This window comes from Argentina anserina, chromosome 5, assembly GCF_933775445.1.
Source record: "Argentina anserina chromosome 5, drPotAnse1.1, whole genome shotgun sequence".
Taxonomy (NCBI): Eukaryota; Viridiplantae; Streptophyta; class Magnoliopsida; order Rosales; family Rosaceae; genus Argentina; species Argentina anserina.
Window position 1 is genome coordinate 23,697,269 of NC_065876.1, and position 16,434 is coordinate 23,713,702.

The 16,434-nt window shown below is 39.4% G+C and overlaps 2 protein-coding genes and 1 pseudogene across 2 annotated transcripts; 2 read left to right on the plus strand and 1 right to left on the minus strand.

The window, feature by feature from the left end:
* Positions 1-2,754: 2,754 nt before the first annotated feature.
* Positions 2,755-4,956, plus strand: LOC126796036 (L-type lectin-domain containing receptor kinase S.6). Its single transcript, XM_050522799.1, has one exon. The coding sequence runs from the start codon at positions 2,798-2,800 to the stop codon at positions 4,838-4,840; it is 2,043 nt and encodes a 680-aa protein (XP_050378756.1). The 5' UTR covers positions 2,755-2,797; the 3' UTR covers positions 4,841-4,956.
* A 1,604-nt stretch (positions 4,957-6,560) lies between these two features.
* On the minus strand, positions 6,561-9,058 carry LOC126796065 (succinate dehydrogenase subunit 6, mitochondrial-like). The gene is made up of 4 exons (XM_050522829.1): positions 8,948-9,058; positions 8,555-8,717; positions 8,079-8,181; positions 6,561-7,186 (listed from the first exon to the last, which is right to left on the minus strand). The coding sequence occupies exons 2-4, from the start codon at positions 8,696-8,698 to the stop codon at positions 7,041-7,043; spliced, it is 393 nt and encodes a 130-aa protein (XP_050378786.1). The 5' UTR covers positions 8,699-8,717; positions 8,948-9,058; the 3' UTR covers positions 6,561-7,040.
* A 2,228-nt stretch (positions 9,059-11,286) lies between these two features.
* LOC126795778 (uncharacterized) lies at positions 11,287-15,423 on the plus strand (annotated as a pseudogene).
* The last annotated feature ends 1,011 nt before the right edge of the window (positions 15,424-16,434 follow it).

The window sequence follows — 16,434 nt, forward strand, 5'->3', positions numbered from 1 at the left end:
TAATTGAACCCTAATTAGTTTAGGAATATGGATTAAATTATGGCATGTATGTTATGCGCCTCAAATTAAAAGACATCAAGAGATGTGAGATTCCTATCTATTTCATGGTTTAAAAACCTTATATCCATGGGGATGAGTGAATTATGATTATTCTTCTGTTTTTTTTATATCTCCACTACTATAATTAGAAACCTTTTTTTTAAAGTAAAAATCAGTGCATTAGATAATTGCCTATAAGAGGCAAGAACTAACTTCACCATAAGCAAGACAAAGTCTCACCTAAGCGTTGCCGTTCATTACAAAACAAATAAGAGCACACACTAAGTAAAACACTAGCCTAGTATCTAACCAATATAACGATACCTCCTAGGACTAATAACAACATTCATATAATAGTTGTCATAAACATGCGATTGTGGCACAACTAATACTTATATACTATTATAGGAAAGTTACATTAGTATAGCTACTAGGCTCTCAAAATTAATAAAATAATACGCTAAGGTACAACTTCCCCTAACCCAAAATTGAGCCCATGATTACCCGAGCCCAACCTAGAGTAGGGAGAGAAGAAACCCTAACCACCACCACTGCCGCCATCGAGGCTTTTGGTGACTACCTCTTCACCTTGACACCGAGATGAAGGACAGATCTCAGCACTGGCTCTTTTCTGCAAGTCCCCCAAATTCTTGACCTCCTCAAACTCTTTCTGATCACGCTGGTCTAGAAATCTATTTCACCACCGCCGTCCATGGTCGGTTTACTTGCCCAAATCTCTAAAGCACAAAAAACCCCAAAACCGCTGCATGTACACGCACCTGCAAATCAACCTTGTGCAAAACGACTATTATCGTCGCAAGTCAGCCTCCTCCTCCGAAGACGAGGTGCTTTACTCGCGCAGACGATGAGGACATTCCTCTGTTGTAGCTCCCTACTCACAGTACTCTTAAAACCCTAAGTCGAAGATCTAGGGAGAAAAGGGATGAGTGCGCTCACTTCCAAAACCCTTTTAATAGCCATATTTTGATATCAACAGTTTCATAAAAAAATGGATATGTCAATATTACCCATGCCAGAATGAATGATAAATTGAAGTAATAATACATGGGAGGGTAAAAAAAGTAAAATAGTAAAAGAAAAAGAGAAAATTATAAATTACAAAAGATAAAAAAGAGGAAGTTGAATCCGGGTTTCTCGACAGATACATGGGTAAAAGGTTTAATAAAGAGTTTTGGCCAAATGCATAAAAAAAAGCCCAAAACCCACATATTTCAAAACATATAGCCTAGTTCAACAATCTTCTAGATAAAAGACTACACTACAAATTACCCACCTAACCCACATACCCTAAATCCTTCACTCCCTAACGGTCTCTCTCTCTCTCTCTCTCTCTCTCTCTCTCTCTCTCTCTCTCTCTCTCTCTCTCTCTCTCTCTCTCTCTCTCTCTCTCTCTCTCTCTCTCTCTCTCTCTCTCTCTCTCTCTCTCTAGCCTCAAATTCTCTGTCTCTCTTTCTCTCCCTCGAACTCGTCGTCATCTCCATCGCCGCCGCCTCCTATACCCTCTCTCGCCTCAAATCACTCACACTCCACTAAGCCGTCTCCATCGTCTCCGACGCCATTACCAAACACTGTAAGTTAGTTTCCGACTTCTATTGCTTTCGTTTATTGAAGTTGAGATTCATAAAATCTATGGTTTTTGAAATGATGAGAATTTCTTCTTGATTTTGTTTTAACTATAAGACCACGGTCCGCCCACCATGAAACTCCACCTTTCATTTTCGACCTTAAACTACAGCACAAAACACACATCTAAGAAGCGCATCGATATCCTTCAATTTTGTTCGAATTCCAAAACTTGGCCGTCATCTCGATCACAACCCTAAGATTGGGTGGCCTTCCATAATCGACCAATAACAAGTTGACTACCACGAAAAAGCTCAATAACAACCAGCTTAGCACTGAGAGGGCCAAAGGACCGCTTCCCGTTCTTCAAGATTGCAAGTGATGCAGCAAAATGAGCCAAGACTGCATCAACCACGTTGAAAGAGAGGTTATGAGGCAAAGTTTGGGAGAAGAGAAAAGAACTCCAACCATAGCAAAGCCCTCCTTTTAGGGAAACAAATTTGTTGCCACTTTTACCATGTCCACCTCATGCCCACTTTACAAATAAATGTCAAATGTTTTTTATAATAACCATGATTATATATTTGTTGAGAAAAAAATCACTTGACATTTATTTGTGAGGTGGACATAATAAGGGTGAGCGACAAATTTACATTATTTCAGTCATTTGATGAGTTAATGAAAAAAATCGTATACTGGAAAAGTAATATGATTCAATGAAAACTTGAGACAATTAAAATCCAAATAGGAGCGTGAGACGATTAAAATTAAGTAGGAGCGTTCCGTTTTCTATTCATTCTTGAACTATTTGCCCATGGTTTAAACTTGAGTTAATTTAGACCCTCTTCCATTTCATCATACATTTTCCCTTTCGAATGTTTTTTTAGAAGCCAACTTTAACCGTATTATCAAGCGGCTCTCCTAGTCTTGCAAAACCCCAAAATCAAACGGCCCCAGATCCTCTCTTCCCAGATCAACTAAATTGGGGCTTCTTTTTTTTTGGGGGCTTTTCTTCCCTCTCAAGTCTCGACCCTTTTCTCTCACTCTCTAGTCTCTATGGCATCAAGATTGGGTCATGCAAAGCGAACCCGGAACCTTCATCTCATCCGGGTACTCCATCACTCACTCTCGTCTCCCTTAAAGTTCATTCATTTACATCTCTCTTTAATGCACCATGACAATTCCCTCATACCCATTTGCCCTCTTCACCCTTCTCTTCGTCTTCTTCAACCTCTCACTCTCTCACCCTCTCCACCTTCCCCCTCCCTCGACCAACATCACCCTCTCCGGCGACGCCTCCATAACCCACAACGCCATCAGCCTCACTCAGCCGCTCTCCACCTGCCCAAGCACCAACGCCTCCGAGTTCAGCGTCGGCCGAGCCTTCTACTCCCACCCGGTTCGGTTTCTTGACCCGGAAACCAAAGACTTCGCCTCTTTCTTGACCCGCTTCACTTTCTCGATGACCCAGCTGTGCTCTTCCGGCGACGGCATGGCGTTTGTGATCACCTCCCACGTGGAGGAGGGTTTAAGCTACTCCAAAGGGTTTATGGGTCTTCCTCAAGATTCGTTCTTTGCTGTGGAATTTGACACCAGCTTTGACCCTGTGATTGATGACATCAATGGGAGCCATGTTGGGATTGATCTCAACACTGTTGAGTCTGTGGCTTCTGTTAATGCAGGGATTGATTTGGTGGGTGGGAAGGAGGTTACTGCTTGGGTTGAGTACAGAAATGATCTCAAGTTGGTTCGGGTCTGGGTCGGGTATTCGTCGGAGAATAAGCCGCCGGGTCCGGTTATTGTGGCCCAGATTGACCTCTCCAAGCAGTTTAAGGAGTTGGTGTATGTGGGGTTCTGTGCTTCTAATGGGAAGGGGTCTTCTGCCTACATTGTTGAGAGTTGGAGGTTCAAGACCTTTAATGGGTCTCTGCCTTCTGTGATTCCTATGGATTTCTGGGAGGAGCAGGATTGTTTCATGTGTGGGGAGTCGAGTTCCGACATTAGTTATGTTGGTGTAAAGAAAACAAAGATGGAGATGGAGATTGTTTTCGGGTTGGTAGGTTTAGCTGCATTGGTGTTGTCTCTAGTTGCGGTTTATGTGATTTGTTGTGTGTGTGGGAAGAAGAGGAAGGGGAGGGCGAGAAGAAGTATACGAGGTTGTAGGGTTGAGACGAGTAGAGTGCCGACGAGTTTGTCACTGGAAGAGATAACATCAGCTACAATGGGGTTTGATAGAAGCAGAATTGTTGGGGAAGGAGCAACAGCTAAGGTTTACAAGGGGTGTCTGTTGTCTGGTGGAGAAGTGGCAGTCAAAAGGTTTGAGAAGGCTAATGGGCTTGATCGCTTGCGTGGTCCTTTTACTAATGAGTTTGCAACAATGGCAGGGTGTTTGCGGCACAAGAATTTGGTTCAGCTTCATGGCTGGTGTTGTGAGGGTAATGAGCTAGTTCTGGTGTATGAGTTCATGCCGAATGGAAGCCTCAACAAAATTCTCCACAGAAGTTTCAATGCGGCTGTTGTCCTATCTTGGAGGCAAAGACTTAACATTGTTCTTGGAGTTGCATCTGCTCTTGCGTATCTTCATGAGGAGTGTGAGAGGCAGATAATTCACAGAGATGTTAAAACTTGTAACATAATGCTAGATGCAGAGTTTAACGCTAAACTTGGGGATTTTGGTCTAGCAGAAGTATATGACCACAGTTCCATCACAAGAGAAGCGACCATACCAGCTGGAACAATGGGATATCTTGCTCCTGAATACGTTTACTCTGGTGTTCCAACTGTTAAAACTGATGTCTATAGCTTTGGTGTGGTGATGTTAGAAGTGGCAACGGGTAGAAAGCCAGTGGAGGATGATGGTACAGTGATTGTTGATTGGGTTTGGGGCCTGTGGGAAGTGGGGAAACTGATTGAAGGTGCTGATTCAAGGCTGGCTGGAAAGTTTGATAAAGTCGAGATGGAAAGGATGCTGATGACTGGACTTGCTTGTGTGCACCCAAACCATGCAAAGAGGCCAACAGTTAAAGAAGCTGCAAGGATATTACAAGGAGAAGCGCCACTTCCTGTATTGCCTGCAAGAAAACCTAGGGTGAGCCTTCGACCTATCTTTCATGATGATACTGAAGAATTCCGAAACTTGTGTGCTGGTAGGTTCAGCCTTGAACTTGATGATGTACCATACATGACCCCCAAGAGCCACTTTGGCAATGATCAGTAGCTCAGAAACAGGCCAATTTGGTTTCTGTAAGATGATATTTTAGGTTAGCCAATTTGTTATATTCAACATCCTATAGTACCGAAATACTCATTGTTTTACACAACAGGGAATATGTGAAAGAGCTTATGTGATATATCAATTGATCTTTGTCTTATATTCGAGGCTCATAGCCTTTTCCTAGCCATATCTCAGGATAGTCATTGTAGTGACATTTTTCTTCATTGTCTCATGCATTGATTCAATTCAGAAAAGAACAGACCGAGTCTTTTTCTCGTATGTTCTGGACACAGCTTGGATGAATGGATCCTAATGACACATGGGGTTGGATGCCAATAGCTCATTTTCTAGAATTATACTTATGCCAATGAAATTTGTGATAAGCTTTTGTTCAGACTGCCAGTAATTCATCTGAAGTGACATGATGAAAGTATGCTAGAAAAGATGATGGTGAAATATAGATGAGTTGAATGATCTATTATTTCAAGTTTGAAAAGGTTTATCTGGTGATAGGCAAAGATATAGATGCACGGGTATTACTTTGTATCAATCTAAATTTTCCTCAAATTTTTGTTACCTGTGTACTCTAATGTCATAGCTGTCAATTTTGATTGGAGAAATTTACAGTTTTGAGTCATTTGATGCACTCTAATGTGAAATGAAGGCTAGTAGTACAAGTATATGAACGAGTGTAAAGATTCAGGAGAAACACAAAAAACTATAATCAAGTTTATCTGTTGTCAGATGTTGGGTATGGTATCTATTTCGAGTCATAGAAGCTGTACAGAGTTTACAGATGATGAATGTTTAAAGTAATAGGTTGTTTATGTTCGCTTTGTTTCTTGAGAGTAGAAGTATAAATATGCCAGAACTCCCATAGATCTGCTTCTGTTAAAGGAAAGCCTTTTGAGTCCTCTGACCTCACTTAGTTACTGAAGATGTTACCTAGAGATTTTCTGTGTGCAAATACTTGTACCAAGTCTTCTACTATCATTTCTCCTGTGTTCTCTATTTTATGTCCTTTGAATAGTTCACTTGAGCATAAATTTTTTAGTCAGTTCTCATACTATTGGAGTTGTCTCATGCTGAACATATTCATGTGTTTACTGTCATTTCTCCTGTGTTCATTCTGTTCATTACCAAGGTTGATTCTTTACTTGAAATCTGAATTAGCTTGTTTTTACTTTCTACATGTTTTACTTTCATAAGACCCACTTTGAGGTAAATGAAAAATTAAAGGACAACATTTGGCTGAATTCGCAGCGCTGAGATTTATTGTTACTTTTGGCTTTGCACAAGGATAATGTGCAGTCGAGCAATGGTCCAAATATTTTTGAGATTATGTCTGTCTGGTCATCAGTATGTTCCTGTCTCACTTTCATATTATTTTCTTTTCAAGGCAAGTAGTGAACTTAAAACATGAACTGTTACTTGTGGCTTCTCTTTTTGCCCTTTGTTTCTTATAATCCGTCTCATTTGTGGGAATTGTGATATGCTGCTTCGTTTCCAGGCTATGTAGATTTTTAGTTTCTTGCATACTTGTCCATTCCAATTTACTCTCCGGGAGACAAAAGTTGGGGTAGATGTAGAAACCCGTTTGTCGATCTCAGAAATTATCGCAAATGTTCATAAATTCACTTCCAAGTCAACACTAAATGTACAAGCCACTTAATTCCAACTGCAAGTATTCGCAAATATTCTGCCACTTCCAAATACCCAGTCATACACCAAAATATTTTACCAAATACAAATCTCAAATGGTGTGGCCAAAAATTACATTCGGCTGAACCAAAGAGTTTTTTTTGGCTATCAAGAGTTTGTGAGCAGGTAACTCATTATGATTGTGGACAAGAGTTTGCTCCAAGGCAATACAATTTAATCCTTCTCCCTTTTCTCCACCAATGCATAAAACCATGTGAGATTCACTTCCCAAACGAAAAATTGGAGCCGAAAATCAGTCCGGAGAACTAAAAAGTTTGACCAACAGACTGACAAATGGAAGTTCAAAACACTTGAAGCATCAGAAAATTCAGCGGGTGAAACTAAAACCCGTACCACAAAGCACCAGTTTATACAATCTGGGCTTTTCAACCCCAACCTTGTTCATGAAATAGGAAACTAACCGTGCAATCTTGTACCACTACATTACGTGATTTATTACTTGGTTTTTATTACTTGAAAGAGCAAGCTTTGTTTAACACCGTCACTCACTCTTGTCTTCCCACCATTCCAGGAACTTAGTTTGTGCAGCCAAGGTGTCGAACCTGTACATTTGAAGTGAATGGTTTGCAATTTCCTGTCCAACTGTCCAACCAACAAGACCTCCAAACACAAAAGCCAGTCCAGAACCTGTCATATACAATAGATAGGCTTCAAAAACTTTGAATTTTTTTCCCATCCTGAGTGATAAACCTTTTATATACCATACAAAAGGGCGTTGTTCCAATTTTTATGCTCATGGTCTAAACATTGAATATTACAAGTTACAGTCCATACAAATGCCATAACATCTATGAGCTATATCAAACATCACTCGTCTGCTGACTTTAGAAGAGGTTGATAAAGCATTGTTTTTTACATCTTCATAAGCTTCAATACTTGGGCACATTCAAACTTATCAATGTAAAGCATCAAATACAGCCGTATGACACATACAAGTAGCCACAAACTACCGTTGCAATTCCATTGAAACTTGAAAAACTTGACTATAATTTGCTCAGAACTATTAAAGCAACAGGCCTCCCATATGCATGTGTTGGATATATTCAAAGTTTTCCAGACAATGTATATATGGTCATTATAGGGAAAGGAAGCACATAGAAACTTGTGTACTACAAGTAGATCCAAGTTTACTTACAAAATTTGCACAAACATGCACGGTAATCAACATAACAAGACTGACGACTCATCAGAATGAAAGAATGAACAAAAATTTCAAATTCCACCAAAGAACAAGGGACCTGAGTAGTAACTAATAGCACTAATAAGATTTTACACATATTACAGTCACGTATTTGAACCGCACGAGCCGGTGTTTGCAATTCTGGGAAACTGTAGACTAACAAGACACTCTATTGATGTCCTGCTCAACCATTGAAACTAACACAACAATCATATAAAATCCATAGAAAGCTGGATACTAGTAAAAATATAAATACCAATTCCACTCTTTATATTCTTATACAAACAGAAAAATACGTTAATGAAAAAAAGTCACTGAAAAGAAGAGGCAGTAGATTACCATGCAAACTCTTTGAATATTTCCATGCAAATCCAGCAGTTGACACTGCTCCAATAACACTTCCCGTTGCAGAAATTTTTGCTGCTTCCCTAGCAGTCTTCAGCTGACAAAGAAACACATGTTGCTCAAGCGTCAGACACCCTGCTTAAACTGTGGACTCAAAATTTGTCTTACTGAACATCCTAATAAGATGAAGTCAGGAACTTGAAATAAAAATTCAACCAATACTTTTAAAAAGAAGAGAAAACGAAACTCTATCATCTAGACACAAGACATATACACAAGTGACCTTCCCACATACAGTTAAACAAAACGCACCAATACAGAACAAAGAATTGAAATCAATAACACGATTCCAATCATACCCAATACAAAAACAGGAACTCAGAATAAACAGATCCAATAGATAAAATCAAAAACCCAGAAAAGATCATAATCATAAATCTGCAACAACAACAAAAGGAGAAGGAAATTACAGCGGGGCCGTGAACCGGGTCAGTAGCAATGAAAGCTTCAACGTCAGAATCAGACCAAGAGGGAAGAGGCTTGTCACGGTTGGCGAACTTGGAATAGTGGTCTAGGAAAGACAACCTCTCACCCAAGAACTCCTTGAAACCCATCTCTATACAAACGATTGAACTACAAACAAACAAACAAAAAAAACCCGACAACATTTAGAAAGCAAATTGAACGCTTTGAATCACCGGATCGTGATGAACAGATTCAAACATCAACTGATTCCTGTCTTAAGGAAATGGAGTTAATTAACACAAAACAAGCTAAAGATACAAAAAAAAAAAGAAGAGTGCGTAGTATTCATCTAGCCAAGCCCTAGAATTGAGCAATGATAAATTCAGATAGATGCTTACAGTAATAGAAGAGCGAAAGACGAAGATGAAGAAGTGATGGCTGCGAGTCATATAGGCTTATATAATTATAATTATACTCCCACCAAACGTCGTCGTTTTGAGTTTATAGTTAGCTCGTGCAACAAAAAACTTTGCTCAGTTCTCCTCCACGTGTCTTGTAGTAGCTGTGACAAGACTTTGCTTCAAAGCAAAACGTAAAGCAAATGTCAATTTTTTTTTTCTTCCCCACAAAACCAACGAAGTGATGGAACCCTCGGAGCCTATGTCTATATCACTCTGAATCTGACTTGGAGGAGATGAAGGTGAAAATGGGTCTTCTCAAAACAGCAGCCTGCGTTGTTTTGGTTGTTGTTAGTCAACTAGTTGTGGTGAGTTTGGGCGATTATATAAGCAGTGTCTCAGAGACTTACGTGTCAGCAATAGGAGACCCGGGCATGAAGAACCCGAATGTCAGAGTTGCATTGGAAGCCTAGAACTTCTGCAATGAAGTTGGAGCTGAAGCTCCTGACATGGGCAGCCCCAGACTGGCCGATTGTGCTGATATCTCTTGCCCACGAATCACTGGTATGCTTAAACCCAAAACCCACGATGTGTTTTGATTAATAATGAACATATATGTTATGCTTGCCTTTGAATTTGGATTTCCAGTTTTCTTGATGAGACCCATCGTTGCCTCAATTTTAAGAAAAATCCTGAGGGCCCCTTTGATGATCTAACTCGGGAATACTTTTAGATATGGATTTTGTAGCACTTGCATTACTGTGTATACCAATTATGAAAGAATATGTAGGAATTATATGATAAACATCTAGCAGGATTTTGTGATTAGGATTTAGGAATTATATTGATGCTAATCACAATTTGATTCCTTGATTTCTGACATTGGTTTGTTTTGTTAAATAACGACAAGCGTGGCCCGTGGATCAACTGTACCGATACTGTCTCAACTTAGCCATCTCACAGGTGTTGAGTTTTAATCACAAAAAGCCTCGGTACAATTGGTTATTATCCACCCACTTATAAGCTTTATTTTCTTTGTCACTTTTTAGATGTGGGATCTCTCCTCTCCAACACGCACTCTCACGTGCAACCTAATTTTTAGGTCTGCACGTGACAGATTAACATCCCACATATTGGGACGAAATAAACCAAGGTCCAGTAACCAACGACAGTTGGTGACCATCCAATCAGAAACTCTCGGATGACATGATAATGACACCCATTTTGGGCACATGACAAAATGGCACCCAACTCGGGCCCACGACAGATTTGAGGCGCGACTGGAGAGAGACCCGTTCTGATACCATGTTAAACAACGACAAGCATGACCCGTTGACTAACTGTACCGATACTGTCCCAACTTAGTCACTTCACAGGTGTTGAGTTTTAATCACAAAAGGCCTCGGTACAATTGGTTATTATCCACCCACTAATAAGCTTTATTTTCTTTGTCACTTCTTAAATGTGGGATCTCTCATCTCCAACATGTTTTGTTTTGTTACCAAACCACAAACCACTAACCACGCTTGGCAATTATAATTTACCATATTGTATGCTTGTCATTTCTGTTTGGATAATGATCACTTGCTGTAATTTTGACCACGATCCACTTTGTGTTTCCTGACTTCCTCATGATCATTTTTGGATTGCAAACTGAAGTTCATGTTTGCTTACTTGCTTGTCCTCTTTGATTCTGCATGTGTTTCAATTATCAGGTCCTACTGATCGCGCTCCACGAGAACCTAAGAGTGATTGTGTTCTTCATCACAGAGTAAATGTAATAACCCTGAATTTCAAATAATGATTAGTTTGATTTGAATTCTTTTAAGTTGTGAAATTTAATTAAAAAGAATTTGATTGGTTGCGACCTTACGAAACAGAAACGGAAACGCTCTCGGAACGTTTAATTAGAAAGACATTACTTTTCCGCAACGTATATATCGACTTTTATTCTGTCGCTCGGTTGCGAAAATTTCCTTCATGAAAGTTGTAGGGCTCGTCGATACGAGTTCATGGATATGTGACACGTTCTAATCAGACGTTGTACGTAAAAGTTATTAACGTTAGAAGTTGTTTCCGATTTTGGAAACTAGTATATAAAGGGATTTTTATCAGCTAGGGTTTCCAAAATTGGAAACTCTCTCTCTCTCCTCACTCTCTCCGCCTCCCTCTCTTCTCTCTCCCCGAAAACTCTCTCCTTCACCTCAGAAATACGCCTCCGTGCGATCTGCCTCCCTAGGCTGCCGTGACGTGCACCGCCCAGCCCTTCGACACCGCGAGGACCTCTGCAGCCACCCTTCAGCCTGCCAGCCCGTGCCTCGCCGCCGTGAGGACCCCCGATGTCGCCACAGTTTCTGCAAGTCGCAGCGCCTATCTTCTTCGCCACCACCGTGCTCAAGGCGAGCTCTCCACCATCGAATCGAGGTGAGATTCATGCTAGGGATGATTTGTGTGATTGTTGTGATGATTTTTGGTGTGTTTGGAGTGAGATCGAAGATTGATGGAGGAGAGGTTACCGCCGCCTAGAGGCGGCGCGTGGGGGAGCGTGGGAGGAGTAGGAGGTGGTCTGAGACCGTAGGAAGGAGGAGGAGGAGATGAAGAAGAGTTTTGGGGCGGAGGTAGCGTGATACGCTCCGGTGCCGGAGTAGGCGCGTGGGCCCCACGCGCGGTCGCCGGCGAGTGGTGCGTGTACCCCACGCGCCGCCACGTGCGGCGGCGCGTGAACAGTGTTTCCGAAAAGGATAATTTTGTAATTTATTTTTACGTACGGTAAATGTAAAAAATGTGATTTACGTACGGTAAATGTAAATGTAAATTACTTTTAATAAATGTACAAAGTAATTTTGGAAAGGTAATTCAGTAATGATTATTTACTGAGACAGTACGTACATTTGAATAGTATTTATACAAACAGAAATACGTAAACAATATGTACTCGTACAGAGATACGTATTAGATGTGTATTTGTACAGTAATATATGAATAGTAAATACGTGAATAGTATACAGTGAACAGTAAATTCGTAAAACTGAAAATTGCTGAACAATAATCGATTATTACTGTTTCGGCATTTAAAGGTTTACGAAACGTTTCTAAATTCTTTTCTTATCTTTTCAAGGTGATCGATAAATCAAGGAAATGAATTATCTTCGGAAATTGTGGAATTACGCTCGAGTCGATAACGTGAGTAAAATCTCACATATTTACAAATCTACCCTTGCGGTGATTTCAAGATTTTTGCAAGAGTTTTAAATATCGAAATACGACATGTATATGATATAGTGAGATATATATATATTTGTATAAATGGTAAATAAGCACATATATATATAGTTTGCTATATTATATACTGTTATGAATTCATTGAGAATATGACATTTCAATGACGAGAATTATATATTGAGCATGTGATTTAATTTGTACAATATGATGTGTGATTATTGTACGTAGTTTTAACATGGTGTTTATTAAACGTTTTGTCTTCGAACGTGTTTATGAAATATGACATGTATAGGATATAGCGGATTATATATATATTGTATAAATGGTAAATAGGTACATATATATATGGTTTGCTATATAATGTACTGTTAGGATTTTATCGTGATGATGTTATTTTGATGACAAGATTTTATCGAGCATGTGTTTTTGATTTGTACAATAAAATGTGAGATTATTGTACGTGATTTTAACATGGAGATTGTTAAAATGTTGATTTGTCTTCGGACTTGATTTTTGTACAATATGATGTGAGATTATTGTACGTGTTTGGCAAGTCGGAACCTAGCCTTTGGCCGGGCGAAAGTTACGATATAGTTAGAGCTCTAGTCTGTGTGCCGGAGTACTACATGTGAGGTAACAGGTGGTTATCGGCTCATGAGTACTCATATTTTTGGATGTTGGGTAGCAGGTGGTTGCCCAATATCGGCGGTGTACTACCTGAGGGGTAACAGATGTGTACCAGCGTTCATTAGTACCCGTATTATAAATGCATTTGGGTAACCAGAAGGGTTGCCCAATTTCTCATGAGCACTTTTGTTTTCATATTTTGGACAACCAGACGGGTCGTCCATCGACTCATGAGTGCATTTATATTTGATGTTTTTGTGGATTTCCGTATATATTGATATGCGAGTTTTATTGTTGTTTTTACTCATACGAGCTGTAAAGCTTACCGAGTTTGTGTTTACAATCCCGATGCACTAATTCGATGGTGTATTGGATATTCCGCAGGTGTGGATTAGCGGGAATTGACGGACCGCTCAGAGAACTTGAAGATATTTAGTTCCAGCTTGTGTGAGGATTTTTGTGCGACTTTGTTGTGAGGATTATACATTTCCATTTTATGAAATGTTGAATTATAAATTGGGTTGGTAATAATTGGTTGTCTGAGTTGTATTGTGAACTCAGTAATGATCCTCTGTGCATTTAAACGATTTCGATTCGTTGAGATTGTTTTAGTGTTGTACGACTTTAATATTTTGAGTTTTTATGCTCGAAATTTTAGGGTCGTTACAGTAAATGAGTCTGACAACAAGTTAAAGCCTGGTGATAAGTTCCCTATAAGCAATTTTACGCCATATACATGTTAATGAAGTGAGGTTAATTAAGCTGGTAATCAGCTACAATTCTGTTAATCAAGTGTGAGTAGTATCCAGTTGTCAAATATGTATTTGCAGAGTTAGATTTTTCTGTTATAATTTGTCCTGTAGTGGTTGGTGGTCTGTAATGAATCTTAAGCTGTGATTTCATTTTGTTAATCAAAAGAAAAGTTGCTCCAGGTTCTCTTTCTTCTCTCTAGCTTCATCTTCTTCGTTTTGCTTGATTTGTATATCTAGGGTTTATATGATTACAGTAGCCATGTTATCAATACAAACCCTGACTTGTATGCTACAGAAAAGGAGCTGTATCTTGCTTATCTGTGTGAGGTTAATGATCCTGCATCAGATCCGTGGCATTTTTGGATGATCATGCTTAAGAATGGGAATTTGACAAGAACACAACTCTTTGTCCTGAAAATGGCAAGCAGGTAAGTAAAATTGTAACAGATAGGAATTTTCCATGTTTTGTTAATGGTTGTATGAATCAGCCACTTGTTTACCATAACTACTCAAGATTGGTGTCTTACGGGGACCAAAATTTGTCCTTGGGTGGAGGATTTTATGGAAGTTATGATTTTGATGCCGACTTGAAAAAAAGGTATAGGGAACAACTCCTACTTTTCAGTCTCATGGCAGAAAAATTTGAGCGCCGGAAGCTGGATATTCTCAGACAGATTGACAACATCTGCCAAGTATCCTTGGCTAATGCTGTATCTACGTTCAGATGCAACAGAAGGACCTAATGGTGGTTATCACTATGATGGCCGTGGCATCATGAGAAAGGTCGGTTCCTCATCTTTAATTTTTCCATGCAAGCATTAGAATTGTTCATTCCAATTCATTCTATTTCAAAGCAACAATTCCTGAATGTTGAATAACTGTAGCTGAAGATTAAATGTCTAATATGGTGTTTGCATTTCTGACTTGTGAAAATGGGTTATATCAGTTATTTAGTTGTAGGAAAAGTAGGAACGGTTTATACGATCTAGATATTTGTTACTAACTCTAGATTTTGCTTATAAGTTGACATCATTTATTCATGAACTATTCCTTACTTGATTCCTTATGGATGAATCATAGATATTTTGATGTTTGAAGTCACACGTCACTATGTCAGCAATATTTTATCTATTTGCTTTTCAGTTGCCAGTCTCCCCAGACTTTAGAGTAAGACTGAGACTTGATGTTAAGCAAGGGGGAGGTTCCAACAGTCAATTTTATCTCCTTGATATAGGAAGCTGCTGGAAGAACGATGGCAAGCCATGCGACGGTAATGTTTTGACAGACGTGACTAGATACAGTGAAATGATTATTAATCCAGCAACTACAAACTGGTGCCGACCAGATGACCTTGTCTCCTGCCCACCTTATCATGTTACTAAAGGTGGTGATAGGATATATAGAAATGAAACATCTCGGTTTCCATATGCTGCTTATCATCTCTACTGTGCTCCTGGTAATGCAAAATACTTGGAGAAACCAAATATGATATATGTGACCCATATAGCAACCCACAAGCACAAGAGTTGGTGCAAATTCTTCCCCACCCTGAGTGGTCTGTACATGGCTATCCTGAAAAGAAAGGAAATGGATGGATTGGAGATCCCAGGACATGGGAGCTTGATGTTGGTGCACTCTCCAGCCGGTCGTATTTCTACCAGGTATTGATTTTGTATTTTCCCTAAAAAGGTTCTTCAATTTTAAGAAGTAAAAAAACTTAACTATCGCCCTATATAACCCGAAATAATGCCAGCGGAAGGTTATATGTTCCTACTTAAGCTCACAAATTATCATTTCCATATCAATGATATAATCTCTTAGGTACTCTTGCTCACTGTACAGGACCCAGGAACAGAACCAGCAAAGAGAGTATAGTCTTTGTAACGTCCCCAAAATTTCGAACCTAAAAACTCAAAATTCTAAAGTCGTTAAACACAAATAATCTCAAATAAATCGAAATCAGTAAAGTGTAACAGCGGATCAATTCTGAGTTCTCAATACAACTCAGACAACCAATTATTACAACCCGAATTATAATCCATACACAAAATGGAAATGTAATAATCCTCACAAATCACTCACAAATCTCACAAATGAAAATACACAAATCCTCACACACGAGTCCATGCTAAAATCTCACCACAAGTAGGATCCGAACGACTTCGAGCCTCTGTAGTAGTCACTCAACCTCCACTAATCAGCACCTGCGGAATTATCCCCTACACCATCGAATTGGTGCACCGGGATTGTAAACACAAACCCGGTAAGCTTATAGCTCGTATGAGTAAAATCAAAAATATAATTCGCATATCAAAATATACGAAAGATCACAAACAACAAATATAAATGCCCTCATGAGTCAATGGTCAGCCCATCTGGTTGACCCAAAGAAATGTGAAACAAAACGCTCATGAGGAAATTAAGTAACCCTTCTGGTTACCCAATGCATTTATAATACGGGTACCAAGAACGCTGGTACACATCCGTTACCCCTCTCGTAATACACCGTTGATATTGGATAGCCACCCGCTACCCAACATCCAAAATAACTGAGTACCCATGAGCAGATAACCACCCGTTACCTCACATGCAGTACTAAGGCAGACAGACTAGAGATCTAACTGTATCGTAACTTTCGCCCGGCCAAAGGCTAGGTTTCGACTTGCCAAACACGTACAATAATCTCACATCATATTGTACCAAAAATCTGGTCCGAAGACAATTCACATTTTAACAATCTCAATGTTAAAAATCACGTACAATAATCTCACATCATATTGTACAATTTCAAATCACATGCTCAATATAATCACAATAAAATCATAACAGTATATTATATAGCAAACTATATATATTCGTACTTATTTACCATTTATACAATATATA

Coding starts and splice junctions, on each gene's coding strand:
- LOC126796036 (XM_050522799.1), top strand. CDS start 2,798: ATGACAATTCCCTCATACCCATTTGCCCTCTTCACCCTTCTCTTCGTC.
- LOC126796065 (XM_050522829.1), bottom strand. CDS start 8,698: ATGGGTTTCAAGGAGTTCTTGGGTGAGAGGTTGTCTTTCCTAGACCAC. Junction 8,182..8,554: donor ACCCGGTTCACGGCCCCGCT/GTAATTTCCTTC, acceptor TTTCTTTGTCAG/CTGAAGACTGCTAGGGAAGC. Junction 7,187..8,078: donor ATATTCAAAGAGTTTGCATG/GTAATCTACTGC, acceptor TGTATATGACAG/GTTCTGGACTGGCTTTTGTG.